This window comes from Trichechus manatus, unplaced genomic scaffold, assembly GCF_000243295.1.
Source record: "Trichechus manatus latirostris isolate Lorelei unplaced genomic scaffold, TriManLat1.0 scaffold00251, whole genome shotgun sequence".
NCBI lineage: Eukaryota > Metazoa > Chordata > Mammalia > Sirenia > Trichechidae > Trichechus > Trichechus manatus.
This window is the reverse complement of record NW_004444187.1, coordinates 626,478-645,031: the sequence shown is the minus strand read 5'-3', so window position 1 is coordinate 645,031 and position 18,554 is coordinate 626,478. Positions and strand designations below refer to the sequence as shown.

At 41.5% G+C, this 18,554-nt stretch overlaps 1 protein-coding gene across 1 annotated transcript in view; it reads right to left on the bottom strand.

Annotated features, from left to right (window-relative positions):
* Positions 1-18,554, bottom strand: part of CTTNBP2 (cortactin binding protein 2) — a 152,671-nt gene that overhangs the window by 13,316 nt on the left and 120,801 nt on the right. The window contains exons 15-17 of the mRNA XM_004389629.2: positions 11,173-11,325; positions 10,813-11,000; positions 3,595-3,773 (exon numbers count right to left, since the gene is read on the bottom strand). Of these exons, the coding sequence (XP_004389686.1) occupies positions 3,595-3,773; positions 10,813-11,000; positions 11,173-11,325 (520 nt within the window). The remainder of the gene's footprint in view (positions 1-3,594; positions 3,774-10,812; positions 11,001-11,172; positions 11,326-18,554) is intronic.

Here is an 18,554-nt window from a genome sequence, read left to right as displayed (position 1 = left end):
TCAGTGATACCAGTGTAATGGACCCCAATAAAAACTGGACACTGAAGCTCAGGTGAGTGTCCCTGGTTGTGACACAGTAATACCAGGAAAGAAATACATCTCTACTCCACGAAGAAAGACACTGAACAGAAGCTGCGCTCTATGTGTTTCTTCCTTTGGCCAATTTTAGTCTGTTATCCTTCCCTGCAAAACTGTCATCTTGAGAATAACAGCTTTCAGTGAGTTCTGAATCCTTCTAGAGAATTACTGAACCTGAGGGTGGTTTTGGGACCCCTCTTCCTGTGATGGACTGAATCGTGTCCGCCCAGAATATGTGTTGGAATCCTAATCTCTATATCTGTGGCTGTAATTCTGTTTGGAAATAAGGTTTTCTTTGTTATGCTAATGAGACCATATCAGTGTAGGGCGTGTCTTAAACAATCACTTCAGAGTTATAAAAAGAGCAGATGAGACCCAGAGGCAAGCCCATACTGAAGAAGACAGATGTCATGTGAGGGGGCTACCAACACAGCTGAGACCCTGATCTGGACTTTTAGCCCCCAGAGCTCTGAGAAAATAAATTTCTGTTCTTTAAAGCCACCGACTTGTGGTATTTGTGTTACAGTAGCACTAGGAAACTAAGATACCCCCTGAGTTTACAATTGGTATCAGAAGTGAGGGGGGTTGGGACTGTTCCCTCTAACTGTACAGTTGGCCTAACTTCCTACAACCATGGAAAATCATAAGTGTTTCTATAGACCTGCTACCTTTTCCAGGTAGTTTTGCAGTAAGTGAGATTATCCAGTAACAAAGTAGTTAAAATTTGCCTCAAAACAGATACACTTCCAATGTTTACATGTCTCTCTCCTATTTGATAAGATCCCTGGGAGCAGGAATCAAGTCTTGCGTGTTTGTTAAATGAATGAATATGTGAATAAATAAATACATGGGAAGGAAGGTAAACGTACAGATGAAAAAGGCTAGAGAAATAAGATTTCCTGAAAGTCTGTGTCTGAACAGCCTAAACTCATTTGCTGTGTTTCCTTACTAAGACACACACGTTTTACATTTGAATATTTCTGAAGTTGGATGCATCTTATAATTAGTGGTAAATTAAATTTGCTTGCCCCAAGGCAACGGGTCACTGTTTGCAAGTAGGTAGGCTTAGCCATGCAGAGAGGGGATGTGGTAGACCAGCCATCTCCTCAAGCAGAACTTCTACATTAATAGATGTAAGCAGCTATTAAGTCAAACCATCTTAACCTAGGCTTGGAGCACGCAATGCCAATTAAAATTCCTTAAAAAAAGATTATACTTTGTTTCAGAATTTAAAAAACGAACTGATACAATTAAAGGCTGTAGAAGAAAAAGCAAATCTCCTAGAATAAGAGTGTTTTCAAAGCTATTAGATATTAGCATAAACCATTCAAGTATTGCTAAAACTATTACCTAGATATCAAACATCCATCTGTTGTAAGCTTCTCAGTTTAATTTCTAGTGATAAGTAATTCATAATGTAATTCAAGAAAAAAAATGAAACTACAATAGGGAATACAGACAAAATTCTGGTATTCTACATCCCGAGTCAAAATTACAGTTATTCTTAAAGGTGCTAATGGAGTAAAGCTGACTCGTTCTGGTAATTAACAAACTTGGCTGCTGGGGGACCACTATCCTCTGCACATTTTGTGTTGGCATCTTTTCAAGGATGTCAATATAGGTAGACTCCGACTTATGACAGGGTTCCATTCCGACAACTCCATCATAAGTTGGTTCTACCTCATTTTAAAAAACAATTTCATTATTACTGCCTTTTATTATCAATACCTTTATAAATCCGGCAGTGTTTTGAACAGTAAATCATAAAATTGAGCATCTGCAAGTGAACATCTGAGAACGACAACATCAGCAAATTTCACGCTGCAACATATTACTAACAAGAAGATGCCAAAAAAAAAAGACAGAAATGAAAAGAATGGACGGTCATAAGTGGGTTTTGTCATAACTCAAATACGTCATAAGTTAGGGACTATCTGTATAGCAAACAGTCTTGGAAGACAGAGACATTGTCTCCTGGAGTAGAGGCAGACTTGTTTCCTGACCAGGATAATAAGGATAATGTCTTTTTCCAGGGCAAATGGTGGGCAGATTTGCTGTCAGCCCCTTTAAAAGACTACAGAATTCCTGAGCTTGGGGTTCCTCAGCCATGACACAAACCCAGCATCCATCTGGGCTGTTCTGCATCACCCCGGGGGACCTGAAGGGTAAGGGGAACTTATGAAATGTGAAGCTCATGCTGCCTGCTGTGTTGTGAGTCATAAAGTCCTTTGTCTGAGGGTGGTACCATGAAACCGTGGCAAGCTAACTTGTCAGCTTGCAAATGGGAAAATTCTCAGTCTTCACAGTTCTTGACAATGACTATGCTCACACAGGAAAGGCCAAAAGTGGTTCCAAAGAATCTTGAGACTAGATGCAAAAAGATATTAGATTTAACTGTGATACTGATGAAGGGGCAATTATATAAATAAATGTATTTCTGGTTTTAGCAAGAAAATACTGTGTATATTTCATACGGGGGCAGTGGTGGTTCAGTGGTAGAATTCTCGTCTCCCATGCTGGAGACCTGGGTTTGGTTCCTGGCCAATGCTCCTCATGTGCAGCCACCACCGGTCCGTCAGTGGAGGCTTGTGTCTTGCCATGATGCTGAACAGGTTTCAGCAGAGCTTCCAGCACTAAGATAGACTAGGAAGAAAAGTCTGGCAGTCTCCTTCCAAAAATCAGCCAATGAAAACCCTATGACTCACTATGGTCTGATCTTCAACCAACAGGACTGGGAGGCGTTTCATTTTGTTGTGCGTGGGGTCATATGAGTTGGGGGCTGACGTGATGGCTGCTAACAACAACAATATTTAATATAGCACTTTTTTCCACCCAGTTGAGCTCTGGTGGTGCAGCGGTTAAGTGCTCTTATTATAGAGAAAGAGAATACATATCATAAATATATTATTTACATCATGCCTTCCAAAATGGATTTCAGCCCAGGAAGCCAGGAAGTGCAGAATCAAATCTGGTAGCTAATTATAAAACCCTCAGCAATCTGTATGGTGAAAAATTTTTTCTTCCTTTCAGTTTGCTCCTGATTTTCTATTTCCTTATCTTTGTTGTCTATATGCCTATTCTCATAAACTGCTTCAAAGAAAAACACATTAAGTACGTAAGTCTCATTAATAAATGGAGGAAGACTTTCACTTAATCAATAACAGGCAGTTTTTCAAAATCTTTTTCCTGGCATAAAATATTTGATGAAATTTCTCATAAGGGACATTACCCAAAAGATGATGAACATGTCTTTGAACATGTCAAAGCTGAACACGGCTTTGATGTGGGTTTTGTAATAGAAGGAAAACTATCTTGTTTTTATCAAAAATAAAGTTTCCTGAGGAACCACTCAGCAGAGAAGTCATGGTTACCCTCTGCCAGGAGTGCAGAGCATGGTCACTCCATGCTGATGACAGCAGATGGCACAAGGCGAACCATCAGCCTTCTCATTCACAAACACCCCAAAGTGGCCATAGGTCTATTTTAAACCAGCAAACAAGGAGCAATGACACTTACTTCACTGTTGCTTGGGCATGTCCTGGGACTACTGGACAAGACAGGAAATACTTTGGCCCAAGAAGTGCTTCAGGTGTACCCAAGCGGGCCAGGCAGGAGTTAAGCTGGCGCCAGACAGACAGGGCCCAGTCGACCGTCTTGCACACAGGATCGCGGGGAGAGGACAGCTTTCCTCGGAACTAGAGAGACAGGGAGGCAGAACGCAGGGCTTGGCTCAGAGCAATGCTTCTTTTCCTTTTGTTTTAAAAGTTCAAAATTAAAAATATAAACACTTAAAACTACAAAACAATTTAAAATGTAGCTGCATCTGATTCTATCTTCATATGAGATGGCTGAAGGAGGGATAGATAATAATGTGCACTGTTATGTGTGTTAATGTGTTAGTGTGATAAGCATTTTTCTCATTTAATTCTCACAAGCCTGAGGAAGGTATTTTTACCCCATTTTACATATCAGGAAATTGAGGTTCAAAGAAGTAATAACTTGTCCACAGTCTCACTAGTAATAGGAACAAAGATAGTCCTAGAGTTTATTTTTAATACACAGAAAATAGCAACAGGACAGAAAAAAGAACATTGTCTAGCATTTAGCTGAAAGGATAAATAAGTGGTTTATCACATTTGAAATGAAGTTGGTAATAACTATTGTTGCTGTTGTCGTTGGGTGCCATCAAATCGATTTCGATTTATAATGACTCCACTTGACAGAGGAGAACTGTCCCATAGGGTCTTCTTGGCTGTAATCTTTACGAAAGCAAACTGCCAGGTCTTTCTTATGTGGAGCTGCTGGGTGGGTTCGAACTGCCAACCTTTTGGTTAGCAGCTGAGTGCTAAACTGTTTGTGCCACTAGGGCTCCTAATAACTATTAAGCTAGATAAAGAACTTCCTTTCTTCCTTGAGTTTACCACTGCTGATGATCTATGGTCAGCCGGTGCTGAGGTGAAAAAACAGGCTTAGCTTTGGGGGCAGCTGGCTGAGGGGGAGGTGTCTCCTCTGCATACATCCTGCTGCCTCGTCAAGGAGAATGAGGACAGATCTCTCATTTTCCCTCAGTCCCCAGGGAAACACCATTCCTTCCTGGAAGACTGCACTGTTCCCTTAACGACTGTCTAATAAACTACTTCCAGAGACCAGACTGTTAGCTGTTGTCTTAGTTATCTAGTGCTGCTATAACAGAAATACCACAAGTGGATGGTTTTAACAAAAACAAATTTATTTTCTTGATGGAGGCATGGCCAAGATGGCAGAATAGTCAGACGCTTCCTGTGGTCCCTCTTACAACAAAGACTCAAAAAAACAAGTGAATGATTATATATGACAATTTAGAAGCCCTGAATATCAAATGCAAAGTTGAGGAATCAGATTGAGTGGCAGGGGGAGGGAGAGACGGTTTGGAAGCAGCGGGGAGTTGCCAGACCTGACCTGGCAGGAACTGGTACCCTGAAACCGGTGCACGCAGTGAGGCAAGCAGTGGTGCTCGGGAGGCGTCTTCCACACTGGGAGAAACTAAGCAGCAGACAGTCCGCTTGGGCCTCCAGAACCAGTGAAAAGCGGCACTCAATCGGCAAAAAATAAGTACATGCATCTGACCTACTGTGCGGATGAAAAAACACCCGCTTTGGGAAAAACCTCTCTCTCATTTACCTGCTCCCTCCCCGCTCTGCACCAAGTCCGGGCCGGATTCAGAGATTGCTGCATCCTCTGGACCGAAAAAGGACCCGTCACCTGCCCTGAGCCATTCTCCCAGCCTTAGAGAGGAAACAAATTAACAAACAGGAAAAAATAATCTACCAGCTCCCCTAAGCCAGGAACTCAGGATAGGCACAGCTCCTTTGCCTAGGCACAGCATATGGGGTCCACGGACTCTGAACGCCTTTCACCCCTCTATAGACCTGTGTGGGCCCATTTCAATGGCATATGCTCTCATTACCACAGTACAACGGGGTATATACCTGAAGGCTAACTTCATCTGTATCAGCTATATGGTGAAGTGGCAGGTTCATGACATTTGACACTGCTCTGCCCATTAAGCAGGGTCCTTACCTACCAGGGGCCTGAGGAGTGGTGGCTCCACCCACACCACCTAGCCACCCGTGACAAGGGTCCAAGAATAAGTGGTGCCTCCCAGTACCAACAGCATTGGGTACCCACAGTCCGACTGCAAAACCCACCCACCTACGCGCTCTAGGGAACAGGGAAAACCCAGACACTCAGTGGCAGCTGTCAGTCCCCTGCCTTGCTCAGCGCGTGACCCCCTACCGCAGCCAGATACCTGTGCCTACACCTATCACCCCTGCCTGTCTAGGACTGTAGGTGAGAGCCAGCACCACATACTTGGTGACCAACTACCTGGACACCTGAGCTGAATCCATACAAGAAAAGTAAACAGACTCTGAGGGCTCACATACCTAGTAAAAGATCTAACCACCTGGTGACAGGATGTTAGAGCTTTTAAGACACCAATAATCAAACTAGCTCACATGACCAGCCTATTTGGTCATTTCAAAACAAAACAAAACAAGAAGCTAGGACACAGTAAGCAAACATAAAATAAATACAATAACTTATTGATGGCTCGGAGAAAACAGTCAATATCAAATCACATGAAGAGAGAGACCATGATGGCTTCAGCAAGCTCCCAAAACAAAGAATCAAGAAATTTTCTGGAGGAAGAAAACTTCTTGGAATTACTGGAGGTAGAATACAAAAGATTAACATACAGAACTCTTCAAGAGATCAGGAAGAAGATTTGACAAAATGGAGAATAAGCCAAGGAACACACAGACAAAGCAACAGAGGAACTTAAGAAGATTATAGAAGAGCATAATGACAAATTTAACAGGCTCCAAGAATCCATAGGGAGACAGCAAACAGAAATCCAGAGGATTAACAATAAAATCTCAGAATTAGACAACTCAACAGAAAGTCATAGGAGCAGAATTGAGGCAATGGAAGTCAGAATTAGTGAGACTGAAGATAAAGCACTTGAAACAAACTTATTTGAGGAAAAATCAGATAAAAGAATTTCAAAAAATGAAGAAACCCTAAGAATTATGTGGGACTCTATCAAAAGAAGAAATTTATTTTTTCACAGTCTAGTAGTCTAGAAGTCCAAATTCAGGGCATCAGCTCCAGGAGAAGACTTTCTCTCTCTGTCGGCTCTGGAGGAAGGTCCTTGTCATCAATCTTCCCCTGGACTAGGAGCTTCTCTGCACAGGGACCCTGGTCCAAAGGACATGCACTGTTCCCAGTGCTTCTTTCTTGGTGGTATGAGGTCCCCAACTCTCTGCTTGCCTTCCTTTCCTTTTATCTCTTATAAGATAAAAGGTGGTGCAGGCCACACCCCAGGGAAACTCCCTTTACACTGGATCAGTGATGTGACCTGAGCAAAGGTATTACACCCCACCCTAATCCTCTTTAACTACAGGCAGAGATTATGATTTATCACACATAGGAAAATCACAAAATGGAGGACAACCACACAACACTGGGAATCATGGCCTAACCAAGTTGACACATATTTTGGGGGGACATAATTCAACCCATGAGAGGTGTGCTGGTAGAGAAGCAGATTTCATAATACCCAAAGGCAGAATGAAATCTACCTGCCCTGAAGACGTGAAGAAACAGGTGGGCATCCCTTCTCTCAAAAGTACAGATGTTGTTTATACAAAGTTTCTCATCTTGCAAGTTTGCTGTCATATGGAAACAGTGGTTATTATTTGACAGTACATTAAAAACTGCTGTTTCCTTAAAGGGACTATCCAATAAACAGAATTTCTAGTTTTTACTTTCTTTTCTTTATATTCATTTAAAGTGGGGATAATTTAGTAAAGATGTGAAGCTGTTTTGAGGTCTATATTTAAAAACACATTTATTTCCATATCCTCCTCCTATTCCTGACTCGCCCCTACTTCCTCTGTTGCTCCAGGTGAATACAGAACAACTGCTGTACCTTGGGTAGATGCTTGCAAGCTTTTAAGACCCCAGATACTAGGCAATAAACTAGGAGGTAGATCAGAAGCACTGAACACTATATTAGGCCAATTAACTGGTTTCCCATGAACCCATGACCTTAAACCTCCAAACAAAGAAACCAAATCCCATGAGGTGTTTAGTTGTATACAGTCTCAGCAGCTGCTCTTTTTGTTGTTGTTGTAAACATATATAGCACACAACATTGGCCAATTCAACTTTTTTACAAGTCTACAACTTATTGACATCAATTACATTAGTCAGCTGTGCAACTTTTAGCCTTAATTTATTGCCTCCATGAACAACTACCTCCTTTGCCATGAATCTGGAAGAACTAGATGGTGCTCAATTACCAACAGTGAATGTTTTGATCAAAGATTCTATTAGAACAATACTGATCAAAAGGGGGAAACTGGTTCAGAATTTCAAATTCTCATGGGATCCAGATTTTCTGGAGCCACTGTGGCTGGATGAACCCCTGAAACTACTGCTCTGAGATAATCTTTAAGCCTTAAACCAAAAATATCACCTGAAGTCTTCTTTAAATCAAACAATAGTTTAGCTTAACTAATAAAGAATGTTTGCCTTGTGCATTATGCTCTTTTAAGATCTATCTATGTGGGATCAAATTGACAAGAGCAACCTGAAAGATGAGATAGGAACCTTAGGGGGCAGTGAGATTGTTTTAATGGGGGAGCAACAATTCGGAAAAGGAGGGTGAAAATGGTTGGCCAACTTGAATGTAATGAATGCCACTGAAGTGTACATACAGAAACTGTTGAACTGGTGTATGTTCTACTGTGTAATTTTCAATAACAAAAATAATTAAAAAAATGTATTTATTGCATGCCTGATAATTATCACTGCTAAGAAGGAAGGAAAAAAAGTAAAACAAAGTTTGTGTACTCAAAAATAACAAAGGAGAAAACAAGAACAGGTGTGTCAGAAGATAACAGAGGAAGGGGTCAGTGTCCGGGGAGGGTGAGCTGTGATGGTGTAGAGCAAGGACAGGGTCCAGGTACTGCGAGCTCCTTCCATTTTCTTTTTTAAAGTTGCACCATGTGTAAAATGAAGACGATGAGGCAGACTCATTAACCCCAACGTCCCTTCCAGACTGAAAATCTTTAAGTACAGATACAAGCTGCTACGGGACTATGACTAAATCCTGCATGGTCAGGAAAGGTAAAGAGATGAGTTGGGACTTCAGTTGGGTCTCAAAGGTTGTACAGGACACTTGCCTAGTGAGGAGGAGTCAGAAAGAGCGTCTCAAGTATGACATGAGGATGGAAATGTGGGGGAGGGGTGGATGGATGCTGATGTTTGTTTGCAAATAACAAAATGGGTGAAGAAATGACAAGGTGTACATGAAAACAATCCATTTAACTATTACTAATTCAAGGTGCTGAACCTGACCTGCCCCTGCCTAGCACTGCTGCGAAGCCCATGACTGCAAAACCACACGGCTGTCCTTCAGTCTCCCCACACACCACTCTCTTCTTTCCTGTGCCCAAGAGTTTTATGTGTGACTTTGGAGTCTGTTATTATAATTTCCCTTCTCTTCAAAAGAGAAGCAACCAACCAAAGACTCAAAGAAGAAACTAGTCTACAGGACTGTCTATATGAACCAAGGCCTCATCTACCCTGAGACCAGAAGAACTAGATGGTGCCTAGCTACCACTACTGAGCGTTCTGATTAGGGCTCCAATAAATGAACCCTGATACAATGGAAGAAAAATGTGGAACAGAACCTCAAATTCCTGAAGACAAACAAACAATAAAACAAAGCAGGACATATTGGACCAGTTGAGACCCCTAGAATACTGCCTTGAGATACGCTTTAAACCTTGAACTGAAAACTAGCTCCTGAGGTTACCTTTTAGCTAAATAACAGATTGGCTCACAAAATTAAGAATATCATCCATGAGTACTGTGCTTCTTTAAAAAAAATTACCTACATAAGGCCAAACAGTCAACAATTACTTTAAAACAAAGATGAGCATATAAAGGGGCAGGGAAACTAGATTAATGCAAACAGAACAACCAGAATGGAAATATTGAGAATGTTCACATATTGTGAAGAATGTAACCAATGTCACTGAATGATTTGTGTAGAAATTGTCAAATAGGAACCTAAAGTGCTATTTAAACCTTCACTGAAAATGCAATAAAATATTATTTTTTTAAAAAAAGAGGAGCAACATTCTATTTCTCTCATTTTCTCTGATATTCTTGCAGCAAGAATTCTGAGACCATGTACTATAATTAATATAATTAATGAATATTAATTATTCAAATCAAATGAATTAATGAATATTAATTTCCACTAATAAAAGTATAATTATTTCTTATTAAATACTAGTAGAAAGGCTACTGTCTATTATCTTATATCCCTGTAAGAAACTGGAAGAACAAATTGTGATCAAGTGCTAGTGTGCTTTTAAGTGCCCCCAAAGATCTGGCTCTGTTCTGAAGTTATAAGATTTCTTATGTTTTGCAGTAGTCATTTACTCCCATTGTGCGCTTACCCCAGGAATCCATTTTATAAACCTACTTGAATTGATTCTTCGTAAATGAAAGGCATTACCCTTTTTTTCCCTCTCTATTCTTTACACTACACCCCACATTCCTATTCTCAAACACAATGGAAAAGAGAAAGCATGGAACTTTCCTTCCAAAATAAGTAAAATCAACTCTTTATTTTTTCCAGAAAGCTGGGAAGCAGCTAAAATAGTGCCAATTCTACAAAATTAAACTGGTACCTTTTGTGATTATTTATATGAATTTTTTGGCAATGAGAGTTAGATATTAATAATGATGATGTTAATGGACATATTAGTAATGTGAAAAGCTACAGGTGTATGACTGTCTTTACCTCACCTTTCACCTACTCGTTGGGGTCACACAATGCCTCGATTGTCCTTTGACCAAAAGCATATGTTTATGACCAGGTAACTGACTTAACTTGGGGTAGAATTTCATATACTAATTCAAATCACTAGTGGTCGGCACTCCCCCACACTTGTCCCCGCACCCACCGATGCCCCTCATGCAGAGTCACCACCTGTCTTTCAATGGAGGCTTGTGTGCTGCTAATGTGCTGAACAAATTTCAGCAGAACTTCCAGACTAAGATGGAGTAGGAACTGGTGGAACTCAAGCCCAGAGCTCCTGACACTAAAGCCCCCTCTCCTGGAGATAGGACCCTGCCTCCATGGCACAAAGGGGCTGTCCCGCTGTTTGTTACCTTATTCACAACTTTCCTTCTCAAGAACCTCTGCAGCAGACCCTGCATGGGCTCGCCATCCCACCGCAGCTGCACCCAGCGGAAATGCTGCTGCACCAGCAGGTCGGAGCCCTGGAGACATGCCTTAGCAATCGTTCCCATCAGAAAGCAGTTCTCGTGGAAGTAATAACATTCAGATGTTCCATTTCCTAAAACACACCAAATGCTACAGTCTATTCTCAGCAAGTCATATTATGGGACAAATGCAAATTAAATAAGTTAAAGAAAGGGGAACGTGAAGCATCGCTTGTATTTCGGGAAGAGAAATTCAAACGACACTGCAGAAGCTTCCTTCTCAGCATGAACTCTCCTCCGCTTTACCTTTTTGAAAAGTACAGGGGCTTTCAGTGCTGCGATTTTCAAGAGGTGCCAAAAAGTCCCCCAGTAACTCAGACAATGACGATTTCTCCAAGTTCTCCAAGATGACGATGACTTTCTTGTTACCAGGAGACTGCTTCACTGGGATCAGACAAGCTGTGGTCGAAAGGGAAATTCAGGCATTAAAACTTCTACAAAAACCTATACAAGTTGGTAAAAATTTAAAAGCCTAAAAATACAAAGGGTTGGCAGAGATGTGGCACAATGGGAACGCTCTTAAATTACTGGGGGTGGGGCGGTGTAATGACCAGAAAACAGTTTGGCATTATTTAATTACAGTTGAAGATATGTACATACAATGGTCCAGCATTCCTAGTTCCGTAACAGATCCCAACTGGAAATAACCCAAATTTCCATCAACAATAGAACGGATAAATAAATAGCAGTATATTCAAACAGTGGATGTGAAAGTGAACAAATTACAAGTACAGACAACAACACAGGGGACAGTCACAGCGGTATGTTAAGAAGCAAATCACAAAAGAATACATACAATATGATTTCATCATGTAAAGGTCAAATACAGGCAACAGTAAATATATAATTTAGGGATTCATACCTGGTGGCAAAATTATAAACAAAAGCAAGGAAATGACTATCACAAAAAACAGTTACCCGAGAAGGAAGGGGTCATAACCAGGGGGAGGGGTACATGGGTGCATTCTAGAAGCTGGGAATGTTCTATTTTTTGACCTGGTCAGTGGTTAAATGGGTATTTTATTATTCATTAATCTAAATAGACGCAGTATATATTTTAAGTATGTATAGCTCACAACCCAAAAGACCAAACTCCTTAAATGACCTTTACACTACACATGTGTAAAATGTCCTTAGAATTATGTAGACAGAGCCTCAGAGAAATAATCAGATCCCTGCCCTCACTTTATAGAAGAGGAAACTAATCTCAGAGAGGTTAAAGGGATCTGACTAAGGATTCTGATATCGTAGTAGAGGAAGGACCAAAATCTAGAATTGGTGAGTCTTATTTTAGGGTTTCTCCCACCAAGAATGGGACAGACAGACAGACTGATGGCATATCAACCCAAAATGAAAGACAGAAAGTATATAGATTATTATTATGTATACACACACACACACACACACACACACCATACTTAAAACCCTGCCTGGCACGTATTAAGCACTCAAATGTTATTGACATTTTAATTGAAATATACATTGCATTTCCTGTATTTAAAAAAAAAAAAAAGTTGCCTTCGCGCTGACTCCAACTCATGGTGAACCCATGTATCTTAGTTATCTAGTGCTGCTGTAACAGAAATACTATAAGTGGGTAGCTTTAACAACAGATTTATTCTCTCACACTTTGGGAGGCTAGAAGTCTGAATTCGGGGTGCCAGCTCCAGGGGAAGGCTTTCTCTTTTGGCTCTGAGGGAAGGTCCTTGTCATTGATCTTCCCCTGGTTTAAGAGTCTCTCAGTGCAGGGACCCTGGGTCCAAAGGACATGCTCAGCTCCTGGCTCTTTTTGCTTGGTGGTAATGAGGTCTCGTTCTCTCTCTTTTCGCTTCTCTCTTTTATATCTCAAAAGACACTGACTCAAGATACACCCTAGTCCTGTAGATTGAGTCCTGGCTCATTAACATAACTGTCTCTAATCCTGCCTCTTTAACATCATAAAACCAAACCAGCTGCTGTCCAGTGGATTCTGACTCATAAGACCGTATGGAACCGAGTAGAACTGCCCCATAGGGTTTCCAAGGAGCGGCTGGTGGATCTGAACTGCTGACCTTTTGGTTAGCAGCTGAGCTCTTAACCACTGTGCCACCAGGGCTCCATTAACATCAGAGGTTAGGATTTACAACACATAGAGTAATTACATCAGATCACAAAATGGAAGACAACCACACTATACTGGGAATTGTGGCCTAGTCAAGTTGACACATATTTTTGGGGGACACAATTCAATCCATAACACCATGTGTGTCAAGAGTAGAACTGTGCTCCGTAGAGTTTTTGATGGCTGATTTTTCAGAAGTAGATTGCCAGGGCTTTCTTCTGAGGAGCCTCTTGGTAGGACCTGAACTTCCAACCTTTCAGTCAGCAGCTGAGTGCATTAACTATTTACATCACTTAGGGACTCCATTTCCTATATACCAATGAATTAATAAAAAATGTAAGTTAATTTTAATGTTTTAGAAGATTCTCAGAAGCCAGTCTTAGCCAACTTAACCTCAAAAGAATAAGGAGACCAATTTAAAATACCTGAGAGTATTGTCAAGCATCCCACTTTCCACTGGTACTCAGGCTAGCATATTATTTTCCCTCTGATTGTTGCTATAGACACAATGTATTTTCACTTCTAAAGGAACTCCTTGAACATTTTAAGTGATCTCTTCTGAGACTGAAATAGCTTTTTTGGATGCTTTGAAGACTAGAAAGAATAACAACCACTTCTCATTCAGTTGCACCTGTAGGGCAATTGCCCTGGTGTCTGCTGGATTTCCTTCCACATGGCTATTCAGTGAAGAGTGCTCTAATATTATGCTTCTCAGGGTTCAAACTTTTCTCCTATGTGATAAAAGACTGACCAGGTTGAATGGTTTGTGCATATGATTCTCTGTAATTTGGAACTGAAGGTCTCCAGTTTTATCTTGATGTTTGTTAAATGTCCGGCTAGCTCGAGTGGCCCTGAAGCTGCTGCAACCAGCTCGAAGGGATCTGAAGGAACATTTAATTGCATCTCAACAAACGTGTACCCAGTGCCGCCTCGCTGCATGTCCAGGCTGAGAGCTATGGAACGCTGGAGGTGACCGATTCTAACTGGGGGATGTGGCATTTTAAGCTTGGCCTATCATGGGGAATGACATTTTAGCAGATGGGCAGGTCAGACGAAGGCTTTCCAGCTTTAAGAAATGGCACAGATAGAAGAATGGAGGCTGGGACACCAGGCAGAGGTCAGTCCTAGGACGGATGGGGCATCAAGTCAAGGCCAGAACAGTTACAAGACTGGCATGATGGTGAGCTCAGAGCCGCTAAGGACTGGGCTGAGGACTTGGGTGGAGCCAGGTTGGTGGAAGGGAATTAAGTAAAGCCAGCTGTGGGCAGGGGGAGAGCAGCAGACAGCATCCTAATCCTGGGCCACACATTAGAATCACCTGGGACCCATCTCTGGCGATTCTGAGTAAACTGTTCTGTGCTGGTCCAGGCACTGGCCATTTGGAAGCTCCCTGATGACAGTAATGTGCAGCCAGAGGGCAGCTTGCTGATATAAAGCCTCAGAAAACCCAAACCAAAGCAGTGTGTACCACTGCTTATCAAGCCATCCTCCTTGTATATATATATACTGTCATTTACATACCAATTCAGTCTTTCTCCTCACATTAAACCAAAAACAAACCCATTGTAGTCCAGTCCATTCCAACTCATGGCAACCCCATGTGTTTTCTTGACTATAATCTTTATTGAAGCAGTTTGCCAGGGCTTTCTTCCGCGGAGCCACTGGGTGGGTTTGAACCACCAACCTTTAGGTTAGCAGCTGACGGAAAACCTTAGAAGCACCCAAAATGTAAAGTGGAAGACCCAGAATGCCATGTTAGGAGGGAGAAGCTGCCAGCAAGGGGAGTCAATGGAAGTCTTTAAGGAGGGGATAAACAGGATTTGACTCTGACTGAGATCCTCACTCTGGTGCAAAGAACTGACAGAAGGGGAAAGGAACAGGAGGATGCACCTACTAGGCTGTTACTGCTGTGGTTAGGGCAAGAGGTGACGGGAGCCTCATCCAGGCCAACACACAGATGAAAAGGCATTCTGAGACAGAATCAGGAAGGCTCCCTAGTTGACTGCATTGAGAGAGAGGCAGGAAATACCAGACAACTCTGAAGTTCCCGCCCTGGGTCAGAGAAGAGGTTGTGCCATTAACAGTGGCATAAACACATGAGCAGGAGCATACTTGGGATAATGAGTTATTTTTCGGGCCTGATGTGGGTGAGGCATCCCTTCCGAGATGTCCAGCAGGTGGGTGGGAGTAAGGAGAGAGGATTCAGGCTGGAGATACAAATACACGAGTTGACAGGAGTGCAGGAGGTCTCTCAAAAGAGATAGTAAACTCATTTTCCTGGTCTACAAGCAAGGATTATATTGCTGATGACTTAATTCCACCTTTAATAGGCAGCTTTTGCCCTAGACACAAAGGGGTTACTGTTCATCAATGGTTGGATTTCTACCACATCTTTGTTTATCTTGACCTCCTAGGAGTTACCAACTGGATAATACAGTGTGGGTTTCTTTGGTGAAAAGCTTTGTCTTCAATGCCGCCAGTCTCATTTCCTCAATTATTGAGTAACACCTATTTCTCCACCTGAGCACTTAAGTTCAGCATCCTTAAACAAGTAGATCCACAGGTAAATTTTATTTTAGGTGGGAAACAGCATGTGTCTAGCTCAGGTCACCGTGAGTCAGAATCTACTCGACAGCAATGGGTAGTTCAGGTTATTTAGTAGTTTCAGGCTGAAAATTCTAACCAACTATAGAAGTGGTAACTCATTACAGTTCCAACATTGAAGGATTCATCAGCCTCTGATCAGGTTTTATGGAAATGGAGAAGATGACCACCCCATGTTATATAGCTGGAAAGTCCTTTTAACCCATGGCCAAAAAGTCAGCCATTTGGATTTCCTTTGCCTTAGGCTATTTTAAAGCCCTACTTCTGAAACTGGTCTACTTTTTTGGTCCTTTCTTTTCGTCCAACTTTATGGGCTCCATCAGCCCTGGCCCTCTCCTGCAAGTTACTAATCTTAATCAAATACCCTTTTGCTAGCCTGAGGGCTATCCCCTTCCCCAGTTCCATACACCCTAGATAGTTCTACAGCAACACTAGTTGGTTCAAAAACAATTAACATACCACATTTAACAGTCAACCCCAAACTCCTTTGTGTCTAAATAAACAAACAAACAAAAAAACTCAAAACTGTTGCCATCAAGTTGATTCTGACTCATAGCAACCCTACAGGATAGGGTAGAACTAACTGCCCCATAGGGTTTCCAAGGAGCAGCTGGTGGATTTGAACTGCCAACCTTTTGGTTAGCAGCCAAGTTCTTAACCACTACGCCACCTTTGTGTCTAGGGTGATCCAAAATGTATTGTCTCCCCTTCGGGGATGAAAAACAGCCCCTACAGTGTCAACTTAAAACAAGGCTCTGTGGGGAGGATGCTCTGACAGGCCAGGTGAGAATAAAGGGTACGCCTTTTAGAGCTTCCAGCAACGCAGGATTCAAGGAGGTGAAGTCACATATGTAGATAATGACTGTCATGTTCTCCTAGTATTACTACAGTAATTGCACTCATTAATTCTAAAAAGGAAAGTTCTCTCAGGAATTCAGAGTATTATTTTAAAATAAAGATCTAGTGTTTACTTATTTTTACCACTCACTGCCACATGGAATTAAAAGAAGCATGTCTCTCTGTCTTGCTAAGCCAACTCCATCCCTTACATAGAAGAGAAATTCAATCTGATTCTAATGCGCGTTCACACCCTCCTTACCAAATAACAGAGCCATGTGACATGACTGTCTCTCACAAAAGGCAATATGAGAAGGAAGATGTTATTGTAAACAAGCACAAAGCAACTCTTACTAGCATAAGTGCCATGCCATTCTTTCTGAGGTGTTCTTTGTTCTACATTCTTTTCTTCACTGTCACCATTTTAATCGTCATGTAAGTTTTAGATTTTAAAACTCATCATTTAAAATACATTTGCTACTCCTCCTTCTTGCATGTTTTGCTCGTACACCCCTTTTCTTCTTGCTCTGTGACACTCTTGCTGGCTTTCTTCTACAGTTGTCGAGAGGAAAGAATAAGGTAATGTATGTCCCATGCTCAGTGGAAGATAAAAGTTCAACAATGGAATTGTCATTTCTACTCCAGCCCAATCCAAACAGTTTAAGGCTCTTTCTTTAGAGAAAACAAGGTTAAAAACCAGAGAGTAAATGTTGAATACCTATGAATCAGTGTATTCCTTACTTGTAGTAAGGTACTTTAATCAATTTAATTTGATTGAAAACAAGCAAAAAAAAAAAAAAAAAAAAAAAAAAAACCCATAAAAACCTTCAAGAGAATAGTGACACTTTCTGTACCCTCATAATTCCAGAAGTATGACTGGAACAGCCTAGGGACCCCCTTTTTCCTTGTCCAGATCTCTGCCTTCTCAACCCTCTGTACTTTTCCATCACCTCTTGACTTTGTTCATTATTCAAAGGATCCTCCCCGCTATGTGCTCTCTGCATATAGGAGAATTAATCCCACAGCCACTGATGGAGTCTTTCTTCTGGCTCACTGCTCAGCAGCCTCTCATGCCCTCACCTGCTTGACTACGTATATATTCTCCATTATCTCTTCGTTGCACCAGGCAAAAGCAGCGGGACCTACTGAGGAAATGGTGATGGAGGTGGTGGGAATTTTAGGAGATGAGGATGGAGAGCACTGAGGGCAAGGTCAGAGGGCAAATAATCACATCCTTAACATGACATTCACAGAACAGCAGCTTTTATTTTGGAGCCACTGAAGTATACCGCAAGGGGCTCTCCCGAGTGCTTCTGCATTCTAGAGTGAATGCTCTGAGGCCCAGCAGAGGGCTGGTGGGAGAGTGAGACCACAGGAAATAAGATGGGTTAGTGATGAGGCCTCCACATTCCCTTGAGCAGGAAATGATAAGTGGTAGGGCGAATGGGGAGCAAGAGGTGGAGATGAGATATAGGAATCAGACTGAACAGAATTGAGGGACTTAAAACAGCTTTCCCTGTAGTTCCCAGAAGGGCAGAGACTGGGGGATAAGACAAACTGAAGAATCACCATGATTCTCAGAGCACTCACCTGGGCAACTGCATTCGAGGACTTAACAGGTGAACCTGATATTTGTGTCTTAGTTTTGTTATTAAAAAGAGAAGGAAGACACTTCTTAAAAATTAGAAATGTTAATAAATTACTTATAAATTTCTAAGCCAAATAAACAATAAAATTTCCTTTGTATTTGGAGATGATACACCACTTCCTACATAAAAAAGTAGTTATAGTGGAGACTCTTTGGCCTCAGTCTTTTGTTTAAGAACCTTGCATTTCAAATCCAATCCACCTTGACTATCATCTACTCCCTTATTAATGTCTGTCCTCTCTAATCTTACTTCTTTCTTCCTCCACTCCAAGCAAGACCTTCTACTTGCTGACATCTGAATGTGACTCAGAATTTCTTTATTCTTTTGCCCAAGCTATTTCTTGCATTGGGAAATTCACTCATTCATTCAACAAATAATTATTGGGAATCAGTGTACAAGGCTAAATAGGAGAGTAAGCTATAGTACTAGCGTTCAAG